Source organism: Onychomys torridus, chromosome 16 (genome assembly GCF_903995425.1).
Source record: "Onychomys torridus chromosome 16, mOncTor1.1, whole genome shotgun sequence".
Taxonomy (NCBI): domain Eukaryota; kingdom Metazoa; phylum Chordata; class Mammalia; order Rodentia; family Cricetidae; genus Onychomys; species Onychomys torridus.
In genome coordinates, this window is record NC_050458.1 from 33,765,973 (window position 1) to 33,787,257 (window position 21,285).

A 21,285-nucleotide genomic window follows, 5' to 3' on the forward strand; every position below is an offset into this window, starting at 1 on the left:
CAAGATCTCTCTGACTCAAAACACCTGGGCCAGTTCCTTACCTGTATTCTCAATCCTGAAGCCTCACAAACAATCATTTTCACATCCCTGACATGAACATCAAGTGATGCCCAAAATGACCCATTTCTCTAGTCCCTCTGTGAGCTGATCGAATCACGGGGATGCTAGTTTAGGCAGCCAGAAGCTGAACTGAGGAGCATGTCTTAGGCTGCCATCTTCATTTATTTATTGCTCATTCTGAGGAATTCTGTCCAGATTTGAGTTTGACTGAATAACTTCTGTTAGAGCCAGGTAATCTCAGGGCATGCACTACTCAATCCCATCGTCGTTCACATGCAGCTCCAATGCATGCCCTCTCCTGAACCAACTCCATGTCAGTGGACTCTACACAGAGCATTGCCTACAGCTGGAGTTTCTTGTCTACTGCAGAACTGGAAGCTAATAGCACTCCCCTTCCCCCCTACCACTCATTGCTCTTCAGTCCCCTGCCCCTGGGTATGTTTAAGAGCATACAGCAGAAGCAAGATGGAGGAAAGACAAAGCAAGGTGATACTAGTCACCATCAGAAAAACTGGAAAGAAATGGATATCAAATTCTTAAGTTACAAAACATCCTACAAAAAAAGGGCGAGTTGTTTGTTTGTTTGTTTGTTTGTTTGTTTGTTTTTCGAGACAGGGTTTCTCTGTGTAGCTTTGCGCCTTTCCTGGAACTCGCTTTGTAGACCAGGCTGGCCTTGAACTCAGAGATCTGCCTAGCTCTGCCTCCCGAGCCCGGCAAAAGGCAAGTTCTTAAGTGAATGCTTATTTTCAGAATCTCAAAGACACTATTCTTTCATAGACAAGATCAAATGCATTGTTCTTTCTTAGTAGGGGCATAAGTAAACTTCCTTTTAACCTCCTATGGTGGTACTACCAAAGAGTAACAGCATAGGGGAATTACAGCAGAGGAAGACAAGCCTATTTTATCATTAGGTGGCTGATATCCTGGACTCCAATGAGGAGTCCTTGGTAAACACATCTCAAGTAAGATCTTCTCCACTTCTCTCTGGGCCCTTAGACCATTGTGAAGGGCTGAGCAAAAGAAACAGGTTGCATAGTCAACCTTGAGGCAAATTAGTGACTAGCCTTAGGAATGAAGATAAGAGGGGGAAAAAGATTGAGAAATATTCCCATAGGCTTGGGTATTGGAATACCTCATCCCCCAATTGGTGGTGCTGCTTGGGGAGGTTACGGAACTTTTAGGATGTGAAGCCTTGCTGGAGGAAGTGCATCATGGGGGGCCAGCTTTGCAAATGTACAGCCTTGTCCCACTTCCACTTCTCGGCTTCCTGCCTGTATTTGAGGATGTGATTTCTCAGCTTCCTGCTCCAGCTACCTGCTGCCATGCCTCTCCCACCATTATGGATGCTCCCTCTAAAACTGCAAGCCAAAATAAACTCTTCCTTCTGTAATTTGTTCTTGGTTGTGCTGTCTTATCACAGCAACAGAAAGGAACTAATATACATTCCCTGTTATCATGTACTAGTCGTCTATGTCTTTCCTAATGAGCATCTTTGCAAAACCTCTCCCAGTAAGGCCTTCCACTTTTGCCCATAGCTAGACCAACCCTGCTTCTCCTTGAAAGAGTTAAATACAGCAACAACCAACAGCAAACTTCCTGAGGTCAAACGGAGGCTTCACAATGAAACTAGAACACTGTTTTAGGGAAACTAGTTCAGGGAGAAAAAACCACCTCGTATTATGTTGAAATTGTTCTTAATATGATAATGCCCGGCATTAATTAAAACTTCAATCTTTGCCATAGCAACTTTAATTAAAGAACAACAAATAGAAATATGTAATCTCACCTGAATGTATAACTATGCCATTTAATTGACATCAGAGCAGAGAGAAATAATTTCTCCTTCAATTAATTAATTTCTTAGTGTGCACAGTAAAGGTCAACAGAAGGCCTGGTGAGCTACTCACAGCCCTGGAATTCAGTGCTCGGTAAAGTTGCAAATGGCCAACCACAATTTCCTCACATGGACTGCTTAAGCAAAAGAAAAGGTAGGGGCAACCTTAAAAGCTTGCTCTTTACAGACTGTAACCATGGGAAATCTAGAGGATGTCCAGGCATTAAAACATTTGCCCTTCTTTGTGGTGCCTGATGTTACAGAGACTCCATTTCATGTTCAATACCATCAGTCTGGGAAGAGCACAGAACATGAGGTGGGCAGGCAGGCAGGAAGATCGTACTTGTGTGAGCCTGGTGAACCTCTTTACACTCTTAAGTTTTCTCTTCAGTAAAGATAGCAGTCCTCATATCCTCATGGTAGCTACAGCATAATAGGCAGAATATAGGGTCCCCCAAATGGATACACTAACCCTTGGAACATGTGAACACACAGCTTGCATGGGAAAAGGACTTGGCAGATGTGATTCATCTTAGGACTCTGTGATGAAGATCATTCCGGAACATGGAATGTATCTAATATAATCAAAGGGAAGACTGTCATCATAATGGCATGATAGGAGAAAAACTCCACTGACCATTCTTGGCTTCAAAGGTGGAAGAAGGGCCCACAAGCCAAGGCATGGGGTAGCTTCTAGAAGCTGGATAAGGTCAGAAAGCAGGTATTTCCCTCCCATCTGTAGATTTGTTAACATCTCTATTTTAGCCTAGTGAACCTCAGTGTGCATATCTGGCCTTTGTAAGGTAACAAATCTGTATAGCTTTAAGTCATTTGCTACAGAGGCTTTGGGAAACTAGTACAGACACTCCAGGACTGGAGCAGAAGCAGTAAGGAGCTTGAATATTGAATAGTTTAAATTCACAAGATGAGTAAGTGAAATGTGAACAAGGAGTTCTTGTGGATATTCTCATTTCCTGTTGAATAAGAAAGTGTTACCCCTAGTGACCTAAAGTGCTGTTAGATCACACCTGGCCATAGGACTCGGGGTTATCTGAATCCTGTGTCAAACCCTAGCCTCTTTTCCCATAGGATCCATGAGAGTAACAGCATAGGGGAATTACAGCAGAGGAAGACAAGCCTATTTTATCATTAGGTGGCTGATATCCTGGACTCCAATGAGGAGTCCCTGGTAAACACATCTCAAGTAAGATCTTCTCCACTTCTCTCTGAGCCCTGAGACCATTGGGAAGGGCTGAGCAAAAGAAACAGGTTGCATAATCAACCTTGAGGCAAATTAATGACTAGCCTTAGGAATGAAGATAAGAGGGGAAAAAAGAGCACCTCCCATGAGCCTTTGTAAGAGCAACCTAATCAACATCCCTGTGTGAGACCATGCCTGCTCCTCATCCTCATCCCCAACTTCTGCTTCACCAAATACTGAATCAGGAGACTGGATTAGCCTGGTCACGTCATCATTGCTCTCTGCCAGTTTCTAATTTGAAAACAGGTGAATAAGCATACCAACCTTTAGGACTACATTATAGGAAAAATTAACCCATTCAATAATAATAATAAGGCATACCATCACAAGACTAGAAGCATCTACCAATAACTCACTGAATCTTGATTTTAGATATTTTAAACATGTCCATAAATTAAATTGATGACTTTTGAGCTACTTCACAGTTTCTGGATTTTTCTGCTACACTCTGTCCTGAGATTAGCATGAATAATATGATATGCTTGTGCTCCCATGGATACAGATTTACATTTTTCTAATTCAGTAGTTCAAAATAACAAAGACTTGAGCAGAAGCCAAAAACGAAGCCTTCGTGACATACCTCCTGTCACTTCTTGTCTAGTCGTGACTACCTATTGTCACTTCAGTGACTCACAAACAGGGGCTCCACAGAGGGCTCAGCCACTGTGAGAAGCAGCTGATGGCATCCCAGACAGCACCTTCTCTCATGTGGAAGGGACGAATCTTTTAGCCACACCATCAGAACATGGGGCCCTGAAAGGAGCTGCCCAGTCCCAGTGCTACTGAACAAAAGAGACAAGCGGGCTCCAACTCTGGAAGGAATGCCTATGGGTGCCATCATAGAGTCACCTAGTTTAGTACTGAGTTTCAGTGGCTAGCATTGAGCTGGCCACACAGAAGAGGCTGAAAAGACATGAGCATGAGAAAACATGTAGACAAACGTCATAGCTTAGGGTTTTCATCCAGCATCTACTTCATGTCAGGAAATAGTTGGAAGTACTAGAGAGTAAGATCTAATGTTTGCAACTACTGTTGAGGGCAGGTATTAGCTTCCCCTGTGTTGATTCTGAATATAAGATCAAGTTCAGAAAAGATAAATACCTGGTCCAAAGGCCACGCTGTGCAGAGACCCCAGTTCAGGTCTGTGTGGCTCCTAACCCTGTACGTATTCCAGAGACTCTAGAGAAATCTGACAAGGTACTTGGTGGTACTGGAAAACTGACCTTTGCTAAGTCCCATCTTCATCATACCACACACCACTTAGAAAGGAGTTATGACATCATGAAGCCTGGCACCAAAGTACCTTACACACCTCAGTGCCTATGACTGCTAACCTAGCACTTGAGCAAACTTTAATCAGGCATCGGTGTGGGAGGCCTGCCAAGTATGTCTTCCTTAAACAACACAATATATACATTTGTATAGGAGAATGCTTCAAATCCATACTGATGATCAAGTGAGGACTTAGAAAACTCTTCCTTCAAAATATGAGATGCACATACATTACCAGCCAGAGATAAATTGCTTCATGTAGTGCTTAGAAGTCCAATGTCTAAACAGTACCAAAGTAGTGAAGGCATATTTAGGTGTCTGCTTCTTCAACAAGCCCCTAGAATGGGACTAGGAGGTGGGGATGGAAACACGTGAAAGAAATGATCAAGCACTGACCTTCAAAGCTTAAATATGAAACCTAGGTCCTGTTAGAGAATGCCAACTGATTAGAGAGCCTTAGAAAGTGAACAGAAAACTTGGGGCATAAAACAGTTCAAGTTCAGCACAGTTTTGGTAAGGCAGTGATGAAAGTCTAAAAGCAGTGATAGCTTCATCAATCAGATGCATGGGCCTGTTCCACCAGCCACACTGGGCATCTATTTTCTGCCAATCAAATCCAAGAGTGTGAAGGATGTGAAAACTAAGCCCCAGCTTCCCAGTCATTATTTACAGTGACTCAAAGTCAAATCCATTCTCCCTCATGATTCCTGGACATGACGACTGTCATAAAAAAAAATAATAATAATGCAATGGTGGCTACTGGTGCAACTCAATGGGAAGATGCTTGCCTGGCATGTGCAGGGCCTTGAGTTCCATCCTCAGCACAGAAAAGGAAGCCCTCAAGCAATGGTCCCAAAAGTTTTAAATATTTTCAGAAAAAAAAGCAAATCTAGAATGAAATAGTCTTTTGTGCCAGATGCCCCTGAATAGCACCCTCTCTACCCCCATAGAAGATGGTGCTCTGTAGTCAAGGGGTCCAACAAGGACAGGCTAGGTGACTTGCCTAAAACAGCACAGCTCAAGGAGAGGAAACCCAGATTTGAGCCAAGATCCTCCCACTCTGCTGCACCATCCTGCTCCTAGCATCATAAAACTTCTCCGGAAGAAAACGAAAGGCCCATTTTCTCTCTTGCACTCCGATAAATTTCTGATGGATGGCTCGGAAAGGATCCTGAGTCTTAGCTGCTCATCTATTCCTGTTCTGCTCTGTCACTGAATGGTGCTGGATATAGACAATCCATTTGTGTTACATGGAGATGCATCTCTAGGCAACTCTGCAAGTGATGCTTTGTGCTGAATCGGAAAAATAAGTACCCCTGGCTGCAACACAGCTCTCGGTCCTCCATCTGGTAGCCAGACAGGTTTCCACAGAGTCACCAGCTAATAAGAAGCAGTGACTAAAGCTACACACTGCAGTCAGTCCTAGCTGAATTATTGGAAGAGAGACATAAAGACAGCCATATCTCTGTGTGGTAACAGCATGTGTGTTATGCCCTTTTCAGTGGTAATGTATGGTTATTTATTTTCAATAAAACCTCAGAAAGAAAAACTCTGAAATTTTTCAATATTTGCAGGGGTTTTCATTAATTCCCAATAAATGTTCAAAATATTTTTCAGGATGGCTAAAGTACCTGTGTACCCAAAATGTGTTTTTCTATAAATCTCCCCTCAAAGTTCAACTATTAAATATATCTATAGTAGCATTGGTTACAATTTTATTTTTAAATCTAATTAAAATATAATTAGATCATTTCCTCCTCCCACCCGTCCCATGTCTAGCCCCCTCTCTGGAGTTCATGGGAATCTTCTTTAACATCAAGGAAGGGAGGGCATAAAGACTGCAAGAGCCAGAGGGCCATGACATGTTCTGTGAGATCATACCTTCTAGCTATGCTACAGAAGCTACACCCATGAAATCTCAGCAACATGGCTTCTGACCCAAAACCTGAACAATTCCCCCACCAGCTGACATCCCAAGATAGATGGGGGGTGGGGGGAATCTTACAGGGCCCAACACATGGATGAAGAGCTAAAAGCAATTAACAACTCCTGAGAGAGGGAAAATTAGTCTTCCATGGAAATGATCCCCCTAATTGATTACCCAATACCAAGTAGTCAACCCTAGAAACAATACCAAGTAGTCAACCCTAGTAACACTGAATGACTCTGCAGGTTATATTTATGCTTATTCTTTTATATGCATATGTACTAGTAATAGTTAAAAAGAGGGGAAAAAAGCCTTAGAAACTCCATATTTTTCAGCAACAGAACTTTTAAGCTCTTACATGCAATGCTGTATTACCAACAGCCCTCAGGAATTATAATTACAAAGTCAAAGACTGTAGCAAAGGACAACAAAAATGTTCTTGTCAACACACTGAATGAAGAAAATAAGGCCTAAAATTTCTACTCTGCAAACAGTATGTGCAAACCAGGAGTAGACACCAGTATTGGTGAACACTGCTGCAGGTATCAGAGACTGTAACTTTTACCTCCACCCTTTTAGATCACCACTTTACAGTTGTAATTCTGACTCGTGCCTTCTGGTGAATAATGAGAGTGTCGATGACACACCAACAGAGGGGAAGAACTAACGTGATACCAAGTCCATGGTAAATGAACTAAGCTGTTAGCATCTAGCGGTGCTCCTCAGCAGGCCTGGGCCCCTCACCTACCTTGCTGGATGAGTGCTTCAGCTGCAAGCTCCCCGCTGCCCACGTTGGCATACTCCTCGTTGGGGTGCTTCCTGTTGTAATGTCGCTTCAGAGATCCAGAGATGTTACATGAGTAATGGCAATGGGCACAGCGGAAAGGCTAGGGGGACAAGGAACAGAAATGGTGAGCCTCTGTCAACGTCCCCAAGTGTGCCTCCAGGTGAGTGTTTGACACCAGCACACCTGCAAATGAGCGGACCCAGTCCACCCTGTCGCTGGGGAATGGCTCATCCCAGTTAGGGTTTCCAGTGCTGTGATAAAATATCATGACCCAAAGCAACTCAGGGAGGAAAGGACTTATTGCAGCTCACATGCCCTGGTCACAGTACATCTTGAAGGAAAGTCAGGGCAGGAACTCAAAGTAGGAACCTGGAGACAGGAGCTGAAGCAAAGGCCATAGAGGAGTGCTGCTTACTGGTTCACTCCCTATGGCTTGCTCAGCCCGCTTTCTTATACAATTTGGGACCACCACCCAGGGTGACACTCCTGTGGGATGAGTACATCTACATCAGTCATTAATCAAGGAAATGCACCACAAGCTTGCCCATGGGCCAATCTGGTGGGGGCATTTTCTCAATTGAGGTTCCCTCTTCCCACATGACTCTAGCTTACATCAAGCTGACATCAAAGCAAACCAACACATCCTACTTCCATGCAGCCCCAAGTGGCCAGGGTAAGGTAGGTCCCAGGGATGCCACTAAACAAAACTGCAGTCTTTATTTCATGATTTCTCTTCTTGTACCCTTGGCACTGAAGAAGATAAATAAAATAGCAATATGCCAACCAATCACTATTTTAAATGGATGTCGTTAAAAGCAGTTCCTGTTACAATCAAATCCTTGATACTCTTGTTCCTTCATCTAAACAACTTCCTTAGCGACAATTCCCTGTCAGAGTCTGTAACAACGCACAGTGCCGGGCCATGGGAATGTGTAGCTGGCAAAAGCCACTGCAGCCTGACCTAGGCCGGAGGAAGCACTTACAGAATAAAGCCACAAATGGATCCACAGCCTTGTCTGGCTCCTTGCATACTGCCTCTGGGAACTCAATGCAAGGAAGGGAAGGAATACCCATCAGGTACCCTTAGGAAGACCTTGGCTTCAGCCTCAAAAAAGCTATGCCATATGCTAGGCTCTTTCGCATACCAAAGTGTCCTCCTGTATCACGGTGCCGTGTAGCTCAGACAGAGTAACAGGAATCCTGTTTGGCATTTGGGCCCATCTATCAACACCAGCTTTCTGTCGGGGTAGTAAGAAGCAGCTATGGGCCCCCAAGATGTCCTCAGCATTCTAGATGTTGCAGGAGGTGCTCAGATGAAGCATGTTTAACCTCACAGGTAGAACTCACCTGCAGTGGAACCTCAGACAAGTAGCAAAATGTCTCTGAGCTCTTCCTTCATCAGAAACCTGAGGATAATAGCTACCTTCTTAGGCCATGCTCTGGATGAAAGGGTGGAATACAAACCAACAGCTGAGACACTGTGCTGAGAGCTCCCTATGGTCTCCATCAGCAATTTTATAACAACTCTTGCACTCACAGAGGCTGACACATCCCTGTGTCTATTATGAACACCTTAACTCTGTGACTGACAAATTCATCCATTTTTCACCATTACTATGCTGAGGTACTAAAGCAGAAACAGCAATGACTGACAATGGAGAGAACCAATCAGTGGGGGGGGGGGGGCGGGGTATATGCCCTCCCTGACCCGAAGCTTCCACAGCCTCCAGCAATGGCTTCTAGTCTCCTCAGAGAGAGGCAGAGAGGAGAGACAGATGGGTAAACACAAGGAAGCCCTTTGCCTAAGTCTTCTCTCTCATTGTATACCCAACCACTCCTTCAAAGCAGTTTCTGCCCATGCCTTCCACTCCTCCCCTTCCACTTAGGGCTCTATAATCTCCCAGAAAAACAGTTCCCAAAGGTTTGGCCAACATCATCTTGTCAGACCCCATGTCCCATATCTATCAGATGGTGCCACCTCCCCACATAAAAGGACATGGCAGCACTGCTATTGCCAGCTTCTGCTGATGGCCTTGGCACTAACTGACAAGATCAGCTTTTCAGCCCTGATATTCAGGGTTGACTCTCTCTAAGGCACTGCCTTGAAGCCTGTTACGTCTGTCTGCTCTGGTTTCCATGATCATTTTTATACCATTGATGGCTGGATGTGAACATTCGGTATGACCCCTCCTCTCTTTCCCCAGGTAGGAATATCTAACGGCCTTTGAGTTTTCTCCACAGGGAAGTGCTGCAAGCATAACTCAAAGCAACTTCCCATTCATATCTTGCTACATAATCTGCTGATCATTCAGACAAAAAAGCTGGTGCTTACCACAGCCATTTTTACCACTCAGCCTCTTCTGTTACCTAGCCCCAGCATCTGCCCCTGCCCTCTCCGCAGGTCATGCCAGTGGAGAGAAGGATGCCATTTCAACTGTATTGATTTTAGCACTGGGGATTGACACCTAGGTTTAGCTGCACTGTTGCCTTGCACTGTTAGGTAAGCAATCTGCCACTGAACAACGCCACCAGCTCAAATCCTCTTAAGAGAAATGCTGGGAGCTGGAGAGATGGCTCAGAGGTTAAGAACACTGGCTACTCTACCGGAGGTCCTGAGTTCAATTCCCACCAACCACATGGTGGCTCAAAACCATCTGTAACAGGATCTGGTGCCCTCTTCTGGCCTGCAGGCACACATGCAGGCAGATCACTGTATATATAATAATAAATAAATCTTTTAAAAAAGAAAGAAATGTCATACTTCACGAAGGTCTAGGAATTTATTATTTCTCTCCAAAATAAAGACAAAGAAGCTTCAGGAAGTCCTCAAAGAACACCTACATCAAAAGCATCCTGGGACACAAAATATTTAGTGCTGTCCCGTGGAGGGTTATGTTTTTGCAATCAGTCCTTCACAGAACCCTTGTGGTTTGGACCATAGGCCTGAAACAAAGGCAAAACTTGTAGGGGTTTCTCATCTACCAACCACACAGGGGCAAAAGGACTACAATTCCAATAAAGGACTATTACAAAGTTAAAAGCCACACCACAGTCTTGTGCTTTCCTCTCTAAATAAGCAAACAGTATGAATTTATTATTTTGGGAACGCTAGCATTTACACAGACGTCAAAAAATAAAAGAAACAGAGAATGTTGTACTGCCCACACGGGGTGATCAGCATGTAACAGCCAAGAACAAGAAGGACAATCAAAGTAAGGAATGGTCCTACAAGCCAAATTCAGTCTGCGGAGCCAAGTCCATCCTTCAAGTGGCAAGGCAGATAAACTGCCACATGAGAGTTTCAAAGCCTTCTAGTTCCCACACAGAGAATTTCTAATGGCAAACAGGGATGCCAAGAGGAAAGAGAAGGTGCAGATGAGGCCAAATGAGAGCTCAGTCCCCAAGCGACAGATTTTTAGCCACATGTCAATTCTTGCCACTGGAAGGCTCGGGGGAGCACTCTGACACACCCTGCCATGTAGACTGCGGCATCGGGCCAAAGGATACAATGAGCTCAGCACTAGGCCGAGCAGATGTCTTTCTGGTGAACTGTTCTGGGGCTTGAAAGATAATGACTCCTTTCCCAGGGCTTGAGTCTGTTCCCTAAACCTTTCCATCATTCCATGAAATCCCCTGTTGGGGTCCTCTGTCCTAAACTACATTCACTGAGCCACACCTGGACCTTTCGGGCAAATCAAGTTCTAAGTTGAGAAGCCTTGGTAGTGTCAATCAGAGAATGCTCCAGCAGCTATGACAGGTGAGAAGGCAGGCAAGCCATAGCTAACCCACTCTGGTTGTGTTACTGATTCAGATCTTAAAATCATATCCGAAGCATCGATTTGCTGACCTCCTACTGTGAGTGAGACACTGTTCTCTGACCTGGAGATCCCATGATGAATGAAGGCAGGCTTATGATTCCCTGAATATATATGAGTTTCCAAAGATTAAATGCTACCTAGGCAAACTAAATCATGAAACTTGGTTCATACAACAGATACTCTCAAATAGCAAATGGCACTGGACCTCATAAGGGAAGTTATTTATTCTGAACCTTCAGAACGGAATCCAGCCAAGAGTTAGGGAGACATAACTCATGGCATCCACATAGTTCACTTGGAAGAAAGCCAAAAGTTCTTACTGTGGTTCAAGAAAAAGGGGATAGAAAAAAGACAGGGAGCTGTGAGCCACAGCTTCTGTTCAGGTGCACTGGAGTTATTTAACCATCTTTCTGAGATCTAACATCATGACTAAGCTGTTTCGTTTAATATTTCCTGAGCTTCCGTATGCTGAGTAGCCATGCTTTTCATGGACTCATTCCTCTAAGTCTCATAATTTTATAGGGGTACAATTATTGTTCCCATTTTACTGATAAGGAAATGGAGGCACATTTAGGAATTAGTGATTTAGGAACTTGCCCAAAGCCTCATAGTCTCCTAGTCTGTACTGTTTTGGAGCCCCAGGCAGAACTAATCACAGGAAATGATTTAGTTTTTCACTGGCCATCTGGGCATCTATCTTCCTCACAGCTCTTCTGGGAGGGATTCAGGCTGGCCTGCTAAGATATCATAGATAGGAGCCAGCCCAGAGTTAACCATTAACTAATAACAACCATTGACTAAGCCCTGGTACACTTGGAAAGACTAAGGCCACTGCTGACTTTCACTATGGTACACAAGCATGAGCATGTGCCTGCACGCACACATACTCACACACCAACTGTTAATGTGTGCTCCGTGGAAAAAGTACTATTAGGCTCTAGGAGCCAACATTAGGTGTCAGGCAAGAGAGTGACAGCCCCGTGTGGGCTGTAAAGAATATCAGTGTCTTTTCTGGATGTCTATGTAAATGCTAGCATTCCAAAAATAATAACTTCGTATTTGCTTAAAGAGGAAAGCACTAGAATATGGTGTGGTTTTTAACTCCATCAAACTCCGGGACTTGAACTGTAGACATTTTGTTCACGTTTCAAACTGTGCTTTGGAAACTAGACAGAGGATGGATTGAAAGGAACAAGAGTGAGGCAGGAACCAATCATCCTTTGCTTCAGTGGTATAGGCAAGAGACAGTGAGGGCCACAGTGAGTCAGGGGACGATGCCCATGCAAGAATGTGAGCAGCTGGAGAGAAGAAGAGGGAATGTCAGATGGTGTGTGGGGAGAAAGGGGCTGAAAGCCTTGAGTAAAGGGGTCATCTAGATCACAGAAAAGAAAGAAAGGATACCAGTCTTATGGGGGTAAAAGTAAGAAGTATAGACCCCCACCCCCCAGACTAGAGATGAGTAAAGCCATAAATCTTAAACACAAAAAACTTCTGTGGTATAGATGTCTGTCTGGGCACAGGAACTTGGAAGATGCTATGACTGAATGTGGCTGTAACAAGAGACCTGGCAGCTCTGTATTACCCTGGTGGCCCAGAGTGATGGGCGGGAAGGAGGGCTGCAGGGAGGGTGCTCGGGCAGAGGAATCAGAAGCTTCTGGAGTTGTAGGGTCCAAGGCTGCTGTCCTCAGAGTAGGAGAGATGGTAGAGTCAAGGACACTGAGAATCCCAATTAGAAATGGCCTTACCAGTGTCCACAGGCCAGACCCAGAGAGGACAGCTCTGGTGAGCTCCCTGCAGAGTTGACTAACATGGTGAAAACAAAAGCAAGCTGCCAGGATGGCATGGGGCAGGAGTGAGTTCTGGATCATGGGCCAATTCTCAGAAGATATCTACTCTTGACCCACAGTGCAGGCTGAAAAAAAAAGGTGCAATTGAATTTGTAAGGCAGTGACTCCCTAAGTTCATGGGTTTTTATCAGAAAAAGTCTCATTAGTGCAAACAAGTTCTACATTCCAGTTTTGGGTGTGTCCCCAAAGGCTCAGAGACCAAAATGTGAACCTCCCCTATGAGATGGACCTTTCCATGCAGAGGATGACAGTATCAGATGACTCTAGTGTGGGAAATCCAGGGATGTGGAGCACAATTTTATAAGCCTAAGTTTGACATCCTGGATGAGACAGACCTAGAAAATTAAAACAGAAGATAAACCACTTACTTGATTGACATCCTGGTAAATGCAGGAAAAGAAAATGTTGCTGTAGCAACCTGTACCAAGTGGACTAGTTGGTGCAAGATATGTATTAGATGCAGCATTATTAGGCCGCAAGTACCTTCACACTATAGTGGGCCCAGAATGATGACATTATCATTGTTACATCAAGCAAGAGTAAGTAAATGAAGTAAAACCATGAATGAACCAGAAACTAAGAGGTGGGCTCAGATATTGGATCCACCACTAGTTAACCATGACAACTCCAGTTGTTTTGGGGGGAGGGGAGTGCATGTGCCCATTCTCAAGTGTGTTCACATTAATTTGTATGGTGCGTGGATGGAGGTCAGAGGTCAACCTCAGGTGTTGCTCCTTAGGAGCCACCATCTTGTTTTGTTTCTCATTGGCCTGGAGGTCACTACTTGGGCTAGAGATCCACAGATTTCTACCTCCCCACTACTGGGATTACAAACTCACATCTCCACACCCTGCCTAGCTTTACTCTCCTCCCCAACACTTTTAATTCCTTAATAAACCTCTGCTCGACTGCCAAGGTTGCAAAAAGGTCACAAAGACAGAATGGACTGTAATCTGAGAAGTACAAAATGCAGCAGGTCTCAGGACACTTGTGCTCAATCAGTTGCACAACACTGCCAGGCCTTTATAGTCACAAGTTCCACTCCTGGGGAGTCAATCAAGGATCCAAAGTTCTTGTAAATTCTCAAAATTCTTTTAAGTTCTCAAAATGTGTCTGTTCTAGGCATATGCAGATGTCTATAACAACTATTTAAATTGTAACATTGCTTTAGGTATGGGAAGTTAATCTGGAGACAAAGTATTTGTAATGTGCCTCAGTCATGTGCATATCGTGGGCCATCATACAGAAAGGACTTGAGCATATGCAAATGCTGGTGTCTGTCGGGGATTGTGGAAGTAAGCTCCTCACATGCTGAGGCTGAACTGTGCCTACATTTACCAACTTGGTCATCTGAGATTTGAAAAACTGCCCAGTAGATAGCCCTACCAACCTCCATGAGAACATCCCTTCCCTTTCCACCCAGAGGCCTGTCTGCAGCCTGAGGCATGCAAAGCAAGGTCCACCCCCTCACCAAGCACCATGGTCCTCCCACCATCATCAACAAAGGCTTCAAAGTATCCCTCCCACATCACCACAACTGCACCATCTCTGTACACACTAACGGTAACTCATGCCTGGGACACACTCCTATAAAGAGTCGTAAAGAGTTTTCTATTTTCCTGGTGCTGAGGGTTGGACCAGTGAGGTACACCATAAGCCACTGAAGACATTTCCTTAGTGCTGCATTTTAAGTGAGTTAGCAAAGTGATCAGCAGTCAGAGAACAGCTGGTACACTTCTTTTTGATGGTGGGATAATCAGACCACTGAAGTTGTTTTCAAAGGTCACAGCACCTTCTTAGTCTATTTAACCATCAACTAAGTTCAGCTTTGTCATCTAAGCACCCAATTAAACATCCACTCATCTTTTGTCTACAATCATACTTTTACATTGATGAAAATATACCTAGTATTAAACGATGCCAGAGAAGAGAAAGCCTGGCTCTTACAGGCTCCAGATTATACTCAAGCTTCGTGTGCTGACGAGGAGAAGCCACTCAGCCAGGACCTCTCTGCAGTGCCCAGAGAGGAATCTCAGAGCTCAGGTTTACATACAGCCAGTCACTAGGTAGTCTCCATCTCTCCCACAGCCAAGAGGCAAGAAAACAGTATGAAGTCAGAAGAAAATGGGGAGATGCGAAGGGAAAAGAATGGATAAATTACTTCAGTGTGTGTGTGTGTGTGTGTCTGTGTGTGTGTGTGTGACAGAGAGAGAGAGAGAGAGAGAGAGAGAGAGAGAGAGAGAGAGAGAGAGAGGGAGGAAGGGAGGGAGGGAGAGAGGGAGGGAAGGAGGGAGGGAGGATGGTAATATATTAGGCTCAGGGCCAGATCCGCTATAAAACATATAACCAACTGAGGTAAAATATCCTTTCTAATAAAATGTTTATATATGTGCATAAATAAGCTGTCACTTGCCAAAGAGTATTATGTTAGGAAGCAGAGGTAAGATTACAGCAGAGTTAGGTCCATCAGGTCATCGCCACACCTACAGAGGGTTTTGCTTGCATACCTACTTCTCTCCTCCGTATCAGAGCTATCCTCTCCCACAGACTCTAGACTTGGATTTATGAGATGCTTTGCCACTGTGGTGACCTCTGGAGGTAATCCCTACTGCTACAGCAACATTCTCCTTGCCTAAGCTTGAAGACCAGCACATATAAAGGACCACTCATACATAGACACTGTGTATACAATACACGGTAAGAGATACTTTCCATGCACTTGCTTGGCCTCACAACAATCTTGTAAACTGGAAATGCTTCTTTCCTTCCCTCTTTCCTTCTTTCCTTCCTTCCTTCTCTTCCCTTCCCACCTTCCTTCCTTCCCTTCTTTTCATTTAGACAGTTAACTGAATTTGACGATGATTATGTCACCTGCCTAAAGTCACACAGGAGGAAACACATGCAAGAGCAAATGCTGACATAGACACATGGTGAGCTAACTCCAAATCCTTAGACCAAGTTCAAGTACAGCAATGAATTCAACTAAACATGCCCAAGGAATTTAGAGCACATACTGCCTTACACAGCCAAAACTACCTCAGGCAAGGAAAAAGAATGATGCCAGATTAATGTGAGAGTTTTAAAGATACTAAGAACAAAAAGACATTTGAAGCCAGGTATGATTGGGTATAGCTTTAATACCAGCAACTTGGGGGCAAAACTGGGCTATACAGCAAGTCTCTAAAACAAAACAATAGCACACACAAACACACCAGAGAGAGACAGACAGACACACACACACACACACACACACACACACACACACACACACACACAGAGACAGATCTGTGTAAAGCCTAAGAAAAGCCTCTGAAGCCAATGCAGGCACAAGTCTAAGCTGCACCATTTCATCACCAGGGAAAGCCTCGTGACCTTTTTTATGCCTCTCTTTTCTCATCTATCAAATGGATATAACATCAGATCCCGTAAGGATGGAGTAAGATACTATAAATACAGCATATGACACATGATAAGTATTTCCTGTGTGAGCTGTCACCACCACTATTATTTTCGAAGTCAACATGTTATAGAAGAAAATGACAGAAAAGAAATAGGAAATTAACAGCCGCAGCAAGAGAACAGTTTCACAGCAGTTACATAGATAGAACGGAGCCTCGTTTTTTGTTGCATCAGGAAACACTGGAATGTCAAGAAGACAGCCACATTTTTACCTATTCTAGCAAGATCGTGCACAGCACAATCCATGACATCCTACTGATTTCTTCAACTGCCTGCACCCAATCAGAAATGACAAGCCCGCAGCTACCAGGAAAGCAGCCCTGCAGAAATAGCAATGAGAGCAGAGAATGCAGCAGGCACAGGGCAGAAGAGGAAGGAAGCCAGGATGGTGATGGAATACACTGCTCAAGGATCTCAAACTCCCTGCTAAAGACTCAGCAAGGCCTTGGCCAAGGTGGACTCCACCAACACTGACCAAATAGTAATAGTAAACAAGAGCTGGTGGCAGGACTGTGGTGTACCTGACCTTCTGTGTCCTCGTGCCCCCTTAGAGCAATGGATCAGGAAATGGTTCCCACCATCTCCTATAAGCCATGGAACTTGAGCATTTTCCTTTAACCCCTGATGTGCTAGTTTCCTCCTCTGAAATCTGGGGGTTAAAAAATACTGTCAGAGCCAGGCGGTAGTCGCACACGCCTTTAATCCCAGCACTCAGGAGGCAGAGGCAGGAGGATCTTTGTGAGTTTGAGGCCAGCCTGGTCTCAAAACTACACAGAGGAAACTTGTCTCAAAAAAATCCAAAAAAAAAAAAAAAATACTGTCAGACTAATTGGTATGCCAGGACCCAGAGGCTGGATAACCTGAAGACCTAAGATGGAACCAAACACAACAAGAGGAAAAAAAAAAGTCAATGATGCCTACCAATACTCTGCTGTACTCAGAGATTGGTGCCTACCCCAATTGTCATCAGAGAGGCTTCATCTAGCAACTGATGGAAACAGATGCAGACCCACAGCCAAACATTAGACCAAGTTCAGGGAATCCTACTGAAGAGAGGGAAGAAGGATTGTACGAGCAGAGGAGTCAAGGACATCAGAAGAAAACCCTCAGAATCAACTAACCTGGGCTCATAGGAACTCAGAATCTGAATCGACAACCAGGGAGCCTTCATGGGATAGGACAGGACAGACCTGGGCCTTCTACATATATGTGATGGTTGTATAGTTTGGTTTACTTGTGGGACTCCTAACAGAGGGAGTAGGGGATGTCTCTGACTTTTTTGCTGGCTTTTGGGGCCCTACTCCTCATACTGGGTTGCCTTGCCCAGCCTTAATACAAGGGGAGGTACTTAGTCTTACTGCAATTTGATATGCCATGTTTTGTTGATATCCATGGGAGGCCTGCCCCTTTCTGAACAGAAATGGAGGAGGAGTGGATTGGCGAGGGTAGGCAGAAAGGAGGTAGGGGAGGGGAGGGGAGGAAAAGAGGGAGGAGAAACTGTGGTCAAGATGTAAAATAAATAAGTTTAATTAATTAAAAACATGATCAAAAAAGAACAAAAAACTGTCAGAACACAGTTACTGTAAGAGGCCAGGGATCATTTGCCTGACAGTGCTGCTAAGTGCTCCATGGCCTGTCTCCATCACCACTGCCAGGCTGAGATGGCAGTGTGCTCCAGGGCCCCTCCCCATCACCACTGCCAGGCTGAGATGGCAGTGTGCTCCAGGGCCCCTCCCCATCACCACTGCCAGGATGAGATGGCAGTGTGCTCCAGGGCCCCTCCCCATCACCACTGCCAGGATGAGATGGCAGTGTGCTCCAGGACCCCTCCCCATCACCACTGCCAGGCTGAGATGGCAGTGTGCTCCAGGGCCCCTCCCCATCACCACTGCCAGGCTGTCTATGCTCTTGTTCCATCCCGAGTTCTGATGGCAAGTGATGACTGCAGAAACTGGGATGTCCTCCCTGGACCCCAGCTCTCCCAGACACACTGCTTACAGAGTCTTGCTCCATGAGCTCAGAGATCATCCCCTCCCACCTCCCAACCACTTCACTGAAATGACTCCCTGCCGTGGCTTTCACTATGCTGTACTATGACACACACTTTGCCTCTTACTCTCCATGAGAACATGCACTCCAAGTTGCTGAGTTCCTTTTGGCTTTTCTCCAGTGTCCGGAACTGAGGGCACTAAGGATAGCACCCGAGGAAAGCAGGGAAGGCGCTGTAGACTACACCTGTGACACATGAGCACTCCCTCCAGCCTACTGCACTCCGAAGATATGCTAGTCACCCAGGATTCTTGTAGGCATACGAGAAAAAATGGAATATAACATACCAAAAGATTAAGTAAATACAACTCGGGTTACATTTACTTTAATTTTTTCTTCTTACATTGCCAGCTTTTCCTGCTTTCTACAACTGGCTGCATTGTCAAGTAATCAGAAATATGTAGACATTATGTTAAACTGAGTAACCAATCAAGATGGAAAACAGCCCCAGACCCAGAGCTGAACTTCTGAAGCAGAGTGTCCAGAAGGGAAGAGAAGTTTAGATAGTCACTGAGAGCCAGGTAAAAAATCTGACCCTCACCTGCATGTACCTATTGCCCAGACTCCCTGCTCCTTCTGCATTGACCTCCTGAGAATAATCTTTTCACACATGAAAGAAGACCATATATACCTCTGCTTAATCTGTGGCTCCCTGCTGCCCTCTGGGAGGATGGGGGAATGTGCTTTCTTTGCAGGCCTGTTCCATGTCTGTCCACAGCTCTGCCTGTACTACTCTCCATGGTCACCCCAGTCACTGGGGTGATTCAGTCACATCACATCCTTCCTCACTACTGTCACTGTGACCTGATTCTCATGTCCCATGTCCTGGACCACACCCCTAATGGCTTCTCACCCATTATTCTCTTTATAAGTTCCCCCACTTTCTCCCGCTCAGAGGCTCCTAAGTCTGATGAAGCCTACAGAGAGGTGGGCAGGCACAGCCTCAGATGACCTGCTCAGAGTCTCCTGTGATAAAGCAGTCACTGCATCTGGTGGGAAAGGCATGTATAAAGCCTTCCATGAGCTTGAGGCAAGTGCTGTGAGAGCCAGGTGTGTGTATATGACACAGGTGCACAATAGCTCGTTCCACGCAGTATCACCTACAGCTCCACCCACATCTTTGAGCTGTTCCTTCTTTTCTAAAGACACCCCACCTCACCCTGCTCTACATTGTTGAACTCTAGGACAACTTCACAGACCTGGGCAGATAGAACTGTCTCTCTGAGGGTACCTCATGGTCTACTTTGTAGGTCATTCTGACCTTGCTCCTTTCTGCTAGGCCACATCATGAATATTCTCATTAATCAATTGATCCTAACACCACGTGACATGGAAGAAAAGAAAGGGGTGTGATATCTTATATGCCATGTCTTAATGACAAAGAGCTGAAGCCATGTGAATGATGAAGCCCAAAATGAATTCAGTGCTGACCCACTCACTCCAGGCAAAGCATCAAACCTCATCCAAGCATGGTTCATAGGCTCACATTCTCTAAAGACATTTCCCACCCCTACTGAAGTGAATGATTTTACTTATGCTATGAAAGATTATGTTGTCACACTTCACAAATTTAAGACAAAATTGATTGTTCCAGTATTTTTTCATCCATAAGTTACTAATAGTACATGTGCTGTCTTGTGCCTGATATTGGGACATATTCATCACATATGTTCACACTCACTCCTTGAGTATGTTAACTCACCATATGACATGTCAAACAATCTCCCAACTTTTCTCAGAAGAACCAGTCTCCTTCTCACTAGGAACCCTTGCAATCAGCATGTCCACCTGCCCCTACCCTAGGCCTCCAACTGTCTGCTCGCAGAGTCCACATCAGGACAGCTATGGTTCTCTGGAGCCAGGGCTGGAGGGACTCAGCAGCCAGCTACCATGGTCTTTTAACAATTCATGTGATGCCCAGCCAACCATCCTAAAATCAGTACCCTAAAACCTAAGAACCCATTTTCAATGTCTTCTTAAAAGTCATTAAAGACCTGAAAAGACATTGTAAAGTGGAAGTCACAGAATGAGAGACTGAATTTACAACATATAACCAAAAACTGACACACAGTTTTAAAATAAGAAAAATGAAGAAACTGTTTTTACTAGGGAAGATGTAAAGAAGGGAGGGAGGGAGAGGAGGAAGAAAACTCATGGCCATGATGGCCATGAAAATGAAAGTGTACAGAGATCACAGCATGCCTAGCAGGGCAATGGAAAAATTCTTCACACCAAACTATGGGCTGACATGGGCATCTATGCATTGCTGCTGCTGCTGCTGCTGCTGCTGCTGCTGCTGCACAGTTCTACAACCACTCTGGAATCACTCTGCAATCAGGGATCACCTAATGAAGCTTGCAGATCCCAAAGCCAGCACACCCTGTGCATGTAACAGCCAGAGAAACTGGAGGATGCAGGCATCAGAGCACATGTGTTGACAGCTCATAAAAGTAAAGCTCAGTACAGTCACAAACAGAGGAACCTGATCACTTACGGGGTATCCAACCAATATAAACACACACCCTAGGTTCACATACCAGAGGATAATGGCATACAAAGAATGTTCTGCTAGGCTTCAGAAACCTTTCCAACTTTCTAGAAAGAGCAAGTTCTCCTTCTTGCTGGAGCCTGGCACCTGGGAAAGCAGGAACTGACCCTGCAAAGCTGTAGAGCAACTTCAATCAGCATGTCCACCTTCACCCCATCCCCCCAGGCCTGCAACCCTTTCTCAGAGTCCACATGAGAGATTAATCATTTATGCTCCTGTAGTGGCCAGGGCTGAACTTGGCAGCCAAAAGACTTGGCTACTGCAAAGAAATGAGAGGATTAGAACCAGGAGCAAGATCCCTGATCTGTCTCATCAATACTCAGCTGAATAAAGAAGCAAAGCTCAAGACAAACATTCCAAACGGCATGGACATATATGTGGCATAAAAGCTGAACTGAAATTGTCTAGGGTGATGGAGGAGAA

At 44.8% G+C, this 21,285-nt stretch overlaps 1 protein-coding gene across 2 annotated transcripts in view; it reads right to left on the minus strand.

Moving 5' to 3' along the window:
* Positions 1-21,285, minus strand: part of Zfat (zinc finger and AT-hook domain containing) — a 188,343-nt gene that overhangs the window by 30,670 nt on the left and 136,388 nt on the right. For both annotated transcript variants that reach the window (XM_036208746.1, XM_036208745.1), the window contains exon 12: positions 7,103-7,241. In XM_036208746.1, coding sequence (XP_036064639.1) covers positions 7,103-7,241 — 139 coding nt within the window. The remainder of the gene's footprint in view (positions 1-7,102; positions 7,242-21,285) is intronic.